The following is a 10,905-nucleotide window of genomic DNA, read 5'->3' as shown; positions in this document are numbered from 1 at the left end:
CCGAATTATACTAAGCACAACACTACAGAGTTGCTTCGTAAAATAGAAAAATCATACTATAATATCTAATTTGCGAAATGTTCAATAATTGTCTCTAACTTCATTGTTCTTGCATTTCTATACTAATTGCTTTCTATTCCCGTTCTTCCTTTCTTGATCTTCCCCCATCTTCTGCCAAGCATTACATTCCTGACTCGCGTTATATGCTGCTTATATCAATATATGTAGCACGCGCCACGACTACACTACTCATGAGCAATAAAACCCCAAGTTTAGTCTCGTTTAAATAGACTCATGAATTCAACTATTTAAACAAATATATTTATTTTAAAGAAATTCATCAAATTGACCAATAGCAATCAATGTCATCCAATAACCAATAGAATTTATTTTACATTTATTTCATAATTTCAAACAATTAAAAATGAATTTGTTATTTAATCAAACAACTATGCTTTGAATTGCAAAGAAAGAATATAAAATGATTGGGAAAATTATATTTTAATCTTTCTTCATTCAATCATTGTTCACTTAAATATATATATATAGTCAAATAATATATGCATCAGCTTATATCAAATTCATTTGATACAGATGATAATAGTATAGGAATGAATATGAAAGGTGTTGACAATGATAATGCAAATAATACAAATGATAATATTATACGTAAAATAAAAGGAATCAACACAACAAGCGGTTATGATGTAACAATTAATCATAATTTGAAAAGATCATGTAATTCAATAAAGAAAATATTTAGTCGAAGAATAATTTCTACATCATTTTCTGAAACAAATAATAATATACATTGGAATAAGTTATCGGATGATGATAGTTCGTCAGCTTTAACATCAAGACTAACGAGTAATAAATCATCATATGTATCTTTTGAAAGTTTATCAGGAAATCGTGCAATACCATTGACATCATTTGTTACAAATGAGTTGATGACAACTACAACATCGACCACAATGTCATCAGGAAAAAATACAAGTGATGTGAAAATGAGAAATAAACCCACATCAACTGATTTATTAAATGTAAAAAGAAAATTGCAAAGGCAATGGGCTACATGTAGTTCATTGTGTAACAATAATAATTCTTATAATATTTATCAAACAGTTAACAGTACAGGATTATATGATATAAATTCAATAACTTCAAATCGTAGGTCTGGAACAACAGAGAGAAAAAATAAATCTCGCTGGTTATCTCTGTGGCGTCAGTCACTTGATCGTGGTATCGATTCTACAACAAACTGGTAAGTGAAAAATATGTATTGCCATTATTTATTAATAAAATAATTTTGGGAAGGATTCATTCAACTAATCATGGTGTTTTCCGTTATCATTTCGTTCCTTTGAATCCTGCTCCACCTTGTTTAGTTTGGGCTAGGCGTCCCACAAACTGTGACTCAAAGCCTTATTTTGTAACTCCGTAATTAAAAAGAGAACTACATTTCCTCTTACGATTCAGTGTACTTTTCGAAAACTTTGATTTGTTTTCTTACTTTATAAATTGAGAACAAACTTCACTTCATTTAGTTTCAGAGAATAAAATATTATTTTCTATTCTGTATTCAAATAAAAAAATCTCTGTTTGGAATTTAAATAACTGTTTTCATCCAATTCCAAAAATTTAATCTACTTACAAAACTTATGGTGAAGTTAGATAACGCACTGTAATAGCACATTTCGTCTAGCACAAATTGTAAGTCCATCGGTAATAATAAGTATTGATAAGCTAAATCGGATAATTGGAGTCTAGTTCGTCTAGTTATTTGTTACTTCGTGTTTTCATTCACAACAGTTTTATACTGATCTAAATAAAAATAATCGTATTAAGAATGTTTAACCTCATTCATTAGCTACTAATGAATGACATTGAGAAAAATGAAAAGTATGATGGATGAAGCTTCACAATGTTAGAGTGGAATAACTATCACGAATTCCAGTGAATGGCTGTTGTGTAATATCACGAGTTGACTAAAACTGAAAATCTGAATCGCTGGATTACGATTCAATAGTCTGAAGGTGACGTTCCTTATAGGAGGTCAAAATGTTCGAAGTTCAATAGCAAGCGTGATTTATGATGTATTTTGTTTCAAAGTGGTAGAAAATAGCTCTCTAGTGATTCTATTTTCATTGGTTATATGTCAGAAGTCAAAAAATGAAGTTCTTAAAATAGTAATCCAATATCGTTGTTTACATCTAAACACAATTAACTGTAAATAGGATTGTTCAGCATTAGTAAGTGACGTCATCTTAATAAGAGGTTTATTTTTCAAACTTAATCTAGTCTAGTCAGTAATCTAATGGAGTACTCTTAAACAAAACAAAACAGATGTAGTTTATGGGGTATACATTGGTTTAAATAACAGACGATCCGCTTAAGATAAGTTCTTGAAAAACTGTAGGAGACATGGTCCGGTCTAAACACCCACTTACTATGGTGACCACAATACTGAAATGATCAGACACTTTATCATAAATCTTGAGATATATTGGCAAAAATAGTAAAGATATTTGACCCATATTTGATGGATATTTTTTCCTGTTTTGCCATCTGAGGTACAGGAATCCATTGCCTAAAATTGTTGGCAGACAACTGTAGTTAAAAATGCAGGGTGTATCAGTGAAGTCATGTCGAACATTCAAAACTCTGTTAAATCTTTCACTAACTAACATTCATATTTAAAGAAAAAACAAACTAGAACTCTTTTGTTACAAGTTTTGATGTTTAACTCACATGTTGAGATAATGTACTATACTTACCTACCTATATACAATTAAAATTCATGAAGAGGAAAACTGATGAACTTTATCCATTCTGTATGTTCATGACATTTGAAGTGTGTTTAGTAAATTACCCGACAGATAACTTGAATAGATAAAAAAACTATATAACGAGATACATAGATTATTTTATTTACAAACTTATGCCTCATAAACACTGTATTAAAACCACAGAAGTAATGTCAAATATACAAAATATGTTCTGAGTGAAAAGCTATAAACCCGTTAATACATAATAATTCGAAAGTTTTATTTTTGTGATTTAAGGATTATATATTTTAATGTTAGAATTTGTGAATGTGGAGAAAGTAGTTCTGTGATGTGTGCTACTTATATCGACATAAGTAGTATGTGATGATAAACAGGATTAGAATGTCTGGTAGCTGAAGATCGAGAAGGAAAGAACGGGAACAGAAAGCAATTGGTATGATAATGCAGAAACAATGGAGTCTGAAACGAAAGGAATAGTCAAGTTTGAGACAATTGTTTGATATTTTGCAAATTAAGTATTTACTGTATGGTTCTCAGGTTTTACTAAGGTGTTCTGTAGTTTTAAGTACAAATACATTCGATTGTCTTCCACTTGCCTTCTCGTTCACTATAATTTATTTGCCTTTACGAAGTCATGTGCCTTAGTATTTCACTAAGATTCTAAATTGGCTTAATCTATGAAAGTCTCAGAGAAAATATTCATATTTTCTATGTTTCAACAATTCGTAGATTTAAGAAGTTTGTATCTGAACTTGGTTTTATTAGGAATCATCTATGAGATAAGAAAAAAAACTATAGACGGATATTAATTTAATTTCATAATATAGAATCTCTATTGAATTATAATTATTGATTATATCGGTGCATATAAAAAATACACTCTTAATTTTTAATAGTTCTTACTGTATCTAACTTCTCGAGTTTCTTGTTAACATAGAGTTCCAATTTTTATTGTAATTTTTTTTTTAGGGGGGAGGGGTGTGGTTTATACCCTGCTTATCTTTTATAATTTGTCAAATTGTGTAAATTCATTTAAATTATTTACTTGAGATCAACGAAATCACTGTTTTATATTAATGTTCCTTTCATAAATGATTCTGACAAGCTACTTTTGTTTTCATACAGTAACAGGGGTTCTGCATTCAATTGTTTGTTCTATAAATTAGCAAACTCAATTGTAATATGTAACATTTATTCATTAGTGTTTTAGAAAACTCTTATCGGTTAATGCAAAATTAAGTGGAAACAAAGATTGAAGTTTGACATGTAAACCGTTGAGTACTGGTTGATTAGTTTAAAGGTTAATCGTTTATCGCGAGAGCTAAATGTGATGAGTTCGATCTTTGGTGGGTTAATGAAAACTCACTAAGATGAGACAGCTATTCATTCCCTGTTGATTTTCAGTGGTTGTATACCTTATGTTAATTCATACTATCAGTAAAAATTAAAAAATAACCACGAACCTTCATACTGAAAAAAAACTAAGGTTCTCCATAAACTTTCATCATTTTTAAGTTTAAGATAACAATGATGCAAATGCCAATAAAATTTTATTCAGCATTACATAATTACTTTTCACCCATCGGTGTATACAGTAATTACAGAAACTATGTTAGACAATATGTGGTGCATACTACTTATGCTGACATATATAAATGGTATGTATCAGCAATCGGATGAGGAATGCTTGCCAGCAGAAGACTAAAATGATTGAATTGAAGAGAACTGGTCGGGAAACAGAAAGCAACTGTTCTAATCACAGAATTGGAAGAATTATGAAGCATGTGAAGGACAACTGAAGGAAGATGTGCAAATAATGTATTTAATGTATGTACTCTGTAATTTTGCACTAAAAATTTAAAAAATGGCTATCTCCACCAAATGTTCGTACACCAGATATATTTACTATGCAATAACAAGGAGATATATGAACGAAGAATATTATCTTCGACTAATTCCCATCAAATTCTATAGTCATACATTCAAAGTATTTATGGAAATGAATGACAATTTATAAAATTGCAAAATAAAGATTGAGAGCTTTTAGTAAAATAAGTTTGCTAACAATTGTGGGAGTTAGATTGTTAACATGAAGTTTAAATCTTCATTATTTTATATGTCATTTGAAATGGTAAGAATAGTAATTCGTAATAAATAAGAATAATTTATAGGGGGAGAAATAATTATTGTGATTGCCAACCAGATCAAATGTTCATTTAGAGACTGCGTAATACATGAAGTAACATCGTTCAAAGGTACATTTTATATTTATATTTATTCATACAGCTCATGACTTAAATTATCATATGAAGTAGTGAAGGCTTATGGTGTTGTGACTGATGTAATCAGGTGTGGAAAGATCTAATTATTATTGAATGCACAATCATACATTGGTTTAGTAAAATGTGAAAATCGTGCATCAAATACGTCATTTGCACATCTTCTCTGAATTGTCTCTAACAAACTTTAGTGTTCCTTCATTCCTATTCTTTATTTGATTGCTTTCAGTTTCCTTCTTTCTTCTCTCTATTACAAACTTCTCAAACTTCTGCTCACAGACATTCCACTTTCGACTAGTGTACATACTAATACATAAATAGCACACATCATAATCGTTCAGTTTTAAAAAAAGCCATAGCTATCATACAGACTACCTGTTCTGGATCCCGATTCAAGTAATGACTGACCACTATATATTATCTAAAAATGCGACTTTTGAACTACCTGGAAAATTCTGTCTTATTAGTACCAGAAATTATTTTCAATAAATGAAAGTTTTTGTAAAATCTTGACGTAAACCCAAAGACATCTAAAATACTATAAAAACCGTACATTTTCTGTACTAAAACGAACCTTTGGAGTAAAGTACTTCTCGTATACTTTGCGCCTTTTCTCTCGTGTTCAGGTCGCTGTGTAGTTTTAGTTTGGGGGTTACGTGAATAGTTTAAGAACCGAATATAACGTTCAATTAGCAAGACTTATCAGTTAGATACCTATTTTGAAATATTAAAAGTAGAAAAATTAAACAAATAAAATAGATCAAATAATTTACAGAACCTATGAAATAGTTTATGCTTCATAAGTTTCAAACAATAACAAATAGTGACATTAAACTTTACATTGTCATTGAAATAGTGGAGAAGATTTGTAGTTCAAATGAATGATTTTAATGGAGTTTTGTGTCTTTAAGCTGAATAGTTTGGTCATTACTTGTTATTTCCTGCATTAAACAAAATCAAAACAAATATAGTTTATTATGAGTAGTTTTTTTAATTTTATTTCTTTTTACATAGAACAATGCAAGGATTTCTAGTCATATAAGATATGTCATCAATGGTGAAGTTGATTTTCTGAATTACATAATGAAACTGAAATCTGATTTTGTTTGAATTTCCTTTATTAGGTTGAGCACCTTTTTTGTATTCAGAAAAATAATGATATCTGTAAAAAAAGATCTATTGAAAAACTAAGAAAAAACAAAATATTTTGTATATTCAAATTTTATACTCTCGAACTATTTGTCAACTGGGTATAAAATGATAAGGAAAGATGGATAGTGGCTAGCAGTGGAATCCAGTTTGACGTGCGTTTTGTCCAGTATCATTCGCTTCAAACGCCATCACGGTATCCACTTAACTACTGAGTCCTGATAGCCACTTGCTTGTGCAATGGGGTGAAGTTTTAGATTCAATTGGTATTGTTTTGCTTGACGAAACGCGCGTCCTGGATTCTACTGCTAGCCACTATCCATCTTTGCTTATAAAAGCTTGTGAATTAGGCCAATATCGAGGCATACGCACAGTATGCACGTATGTCAATAACAGACTGATCAATTGCAGTCTTAAACCTCAATGGGAAGATACAAGTAAAACAATACCAAGTGGGTATAAAATGTTTTTTTTAATGCTTAATAATAATAATAACAAATGAACTTATAAAATTCTATATTCATTTAAAGTAGTTTGTTCATTTTTGGATAGTTTAACTTGGAAGCAAAAAAAAATAAATGTAGATAAACTCTGTCTATTCACTAGCTTTTATCAGAAGGGGTTTTGTGGAGAATTTAGAAATGTCACTGATTTAAATCATGAGTCAATTGAAGCTAGACCACCATGGAAGACCTGGAAGTAAATGGGATTAATCGTTTTACAAATGTATATTGAAAAAATGAACAAATATATTAGACAAATAAAATAAAGAAAGGCTAGAAAAGTATGTTTAGAGAATAGACATGATAGGTTTTGAATAGTTTCATTTATATGATTTTTGATTCTATTGAAACGATAAATAACATACCGATTCGGAAAGGGGTATTGTGGAGATTGCTGTAATTTCAATGGTTGAGGTCATGAGTCAATTGAAGCTAGACCATCATGAAAAACCTCGAACCACTGGACGGCCGTTTCGTCCTAGTATGGAACTCCTCAGCAGTGCGCATCCACGATCCCGCACCCCGCGAGATTCGAACCCAGGGTCCATCAGCCTTGCGCAAGGCGCTTAACCAACTAGAACACTGAGCCGGTATCTAACGGTGTTAATGTCTAACTTCAACCAATCCACAAAGTTGCGCCACCGTACACCATTGTCTTCAGTAAGTTAATTTTTCACAACAGACCTAGTTGAACTCCACTGGTAACGACTTCTCACTATAACTCCAGGAGTATCTCTTGAAGTCAGTCACTAGTGAGTAGATGATTTCAATCCGTGAATTTTCTAAAATCTCCACAAAACCCCTTCTGATAAAAAAAAATCAAGCAAAATACTTCATTCTAGATTAATTTAACACTTCGCCGCATATATATTTAACATTAGTTGATAATGACAAATATTATTTTAATTTAAAAGAGGAAAGAAAAATCTGTTCCATTTTATTTTATTCGACCTTTACCTTAACTAAATTTTATCATCATTCAAAAGAAAAAATAATAAAAATAATACTGAAATCTCATTTTGTTTATTTACTGTGCTTTTTAATGTTTACTTATATCTTTCTAGTTCAATGAACCATTTGAGGAAAAAGAAAACATGATTATTGTATGTATTTATATATTAAATAGATTAAGATTTTAATATCTCAATGATTTATAACCATAGTAATATATATATATATATATATATATATATATATATATATATATACAAATTAAATGTTGAGATTAGTTTATTAATAGGGTTGAAAGGTAAAACAGATAAGTTGAAGTGGTATTATTTTATCCTATGACAAAAAGAAACCATTTATTTTTAAATTATAGAATGATAAATTCAAATCATAATTACATTTACTAGTTGAATTCATGAATCAATTGAAGCTAGACCATTATAGAAAATCTGGAAGCACTGAACGACCGTTTCATTCTAGTATGGGACTCCTCAACAGTGAGTATCTACAATCTTGCTCGCGGGATTAGAAACTAGGATTTATCAGTCTCGCGCGCGAACGCTTAACCTCTAGATCATTGAGCAGGCCAGCATTGAATGGTGTTAATGTCTAACTTCAACTAATTTACGAAATTGTGCCACTATCCACCATTGTCTTCAGTGTGTTATAATCTCACAATCGACCTGGTTGAACTCCACTTGTCACGGTTTCTCATTAAAACTTCAGGAAATGCCTCTTAAAGCCATTCACTAGTAAGCACATGATGATTATTATCTGAAGAGGATTTTGGGGAGATTATATTTAAGTTAAAAGTTGAATTCATGAGTCAATTGCTTCCAGGTTTTCCATGTTGTTCTAACTTTAATTGACTTATTAATTCAACTATTAAATTGAATATAATCTTCACAAAACCCTCTTCTGATAATTATTACACGGATATTGGATTATGTATGTTGAAATGATTAATAAGTATATACATTAAACGTAATGATGAACTAGAAATGAGTGTTAAGGAAATACTTGAAAGTTATGAGGTAAAGTCTTGTTTAATTTAAGTATAACAAGTAATTAATTATAGTCAGTAAGGGAATAAGAATGAAATCTTGAATAATTAAGAATTTACATAACTGAAACAACAAAGGGATCGATTGAATTCTTCAGTCAGTACACTTATGTAACTTAGTTCTAACGAAAATAAATTTCGAGAATTTTGTTTTAGTTTCCACAGTTTAGTTAACGTTCAACATTTTACAAAAAAAATTTGAAATCAATATCCTAGTAACTATTTATTCTATAATATTTTAACAATAATTAGATGGGAGTATTGATTCACTTTCTGATGTCACCCTTTTTTATTCAATCAGTCTAGTCAAAATAAATTTTATTCTAATTGACTCTTCAAGCAACTAGAATAAATAAGGATCACGTTTTCTTTTTTTTTTCTTTTTTGTTTATTCGATCAGAATAAGTTAGAAAGAAAACATTCAGTTAAATGGTACAAAAAGAATTATAAATTCATATTACTAGTAATTCCTTCATGAATAATGTTGGGGATGTTAGATTTCCAGAACTCACTTGGGAAGGGACCTAAATTTGTAATTTTATTGAGAAAATTTGAATTTCTTTGTTTTTGCGCCAAAGGCGCTCTTGTTACCTTCATGTCGTATTTCCCACTGGGAAATATCTTAAATGCTATTGGTCCGTTGAGTCTTTTAGTATGGTATTTGGTAAGTCTCCCCAAGGATGGTTTCGCACTATATATATACGTTTTGAATTGTGTTTGTTATTATCGCTCGTTTCTGGCTGTTTCGCGGAATATACTTCCCATTCCAAGCTTGCTATTCTCCCTCTAGTTATCGGGGCTGGGACGCATCAATAGCTAACTTACTGGTCTTTGGTCACCGAGTCTTGTTTCTCGTTCGCAGATTAAGTGAGCTCGTGATAGCTTCAAACCTAGGAATGGCTAGCAGTGGGATACAGTTTGACGCACGTTTCGTCCCAGGTGGGACTCATCAGCTGGATGTGCTTGTATTTCAGAATTCATGTTCACTCTGAGATTCGAACTCAGTACTATTCGCTTGAAACCCCATCGAGTTATCCACTTAGCTACTGAGTTCTGATAACCAATTACTTATGTAATGGGGTGTATTTTTAAATTCACTTGGTGTTGTTTACTTGTATCTTCCCATTGTTATTTAGGACTGTAATTGATCAGTCTCTTGTTGGTATATGTGCATACTGTGCGTATAGCTTTGATGTTGCCTTAAGTCACAAGCAGTATCAGCAAAGATGGATAGTGGCTAACAGTGGAGTCCAGAACTATTTTCATTAATTTTACTTAAAAAAAGGTGATGATCATTATGTCCAGGACGATAATCATGACTTTATTATTTAGTCATTCAACTCAGTGAATGTAACATAATCAAAAATATCCCCCTGAGCTATGAATTATCTCTATCATTTCAAAACTTTAAACTTTACATAAAGGATTTTAAATGGATATTTTAACTTTCCGCTTCATATTTCTGTTTTAATAGCTTGATGATTTGATTAAACCAATTTAGTATTTTTCTATGGTAAAAAACGTAACAGAATATGAAGACATAATCTAGACGTATTTAAGGACTAAACCATGTATCGTTGATTCTGGTAACAAACGTGTCAATCCATAAGTTACTGAGTTGAAATTTGATTCATTTATTATTCAAAAACCTTCAATATTTGATAAACAAGGCGACATAAGTTAATAAAATGTCGCCAATTTAAACGTGTATTTTTTGTTTTGTTCTAAAAACGTTACGACATAACATAGATATGTATATTTTAAATACTTGCCAACATAAAAAACGAGAATTTTTCCGCTATTATCTGTTATATATAGTAGGGACCAAGGTTTAAATTTTTACAAAACATATTTAGCTTATCCCACGTCTATTAAATTTGATAATATATATTTACCAGGAATACACTATGTATAATTTTCTCTCTTCTATCGAACAAATCAGAATATCACAGGTCCAGAAGAATGTATACGAGTACGTGATTATATATACTAAAGTGTGAGACTATAAATCATCATAAATAATCAGTTTTAATTTGGTAAATAACTGGGATATAAGTGATGCAGGATTAAGGAGTAGCTTTTTAATTAACTGATTGTGATTTATAAGCTGAAAAATACCATAACAGTTAACTAGTGAGATCCCGGAATGAATTCACGAATATATATTGTTGATT

General features: G+C 30.6%; 1 protein-coding gene across 1 annotated transcript in view; it reads left to right on the top strand.

The window, feature by feature from the left end:
* The first annotated feature begins 420 nt into the window (after window positions 1-420).
* The window catches only part of GARNL3 (GTPase-activating Rap/Ran-GAP domain-like protein 3), a 132,236-nt gene continuing 121,751 nt past the window's right edge, over window positions 421-10,905 (top strand). The window contains exon 1 of the mRNA XM_051214994.1: window positions 421-1,264. Coding sequence (XP_051068180.1) covers window positions 561-1,264 — 704 coding nt within the window. The 5' untranslated portion in view covers window positions 421-560. The remainder of the gene's footprint in view (window positions 1,265-10,905) is intronic.

Source organism: Schistosoma haematobium, chromosome 2, assembly GCF_000699445.3.
Source record: "Schistosoma haematobium chromosome 2, whole genome shotgun sequence".
Taxonomy (NCBI): Eukaryota; Metazoa; Platyhelminthes; class Trematoda; order Strigeidida; family Schistosomatidae; genus Schistosoma; species Schistosoma haematobium.
Note: the sequence above shows the minus strand (reverse complement) of the source record. Positions and strands in the feature narration are given on the sequence as shown.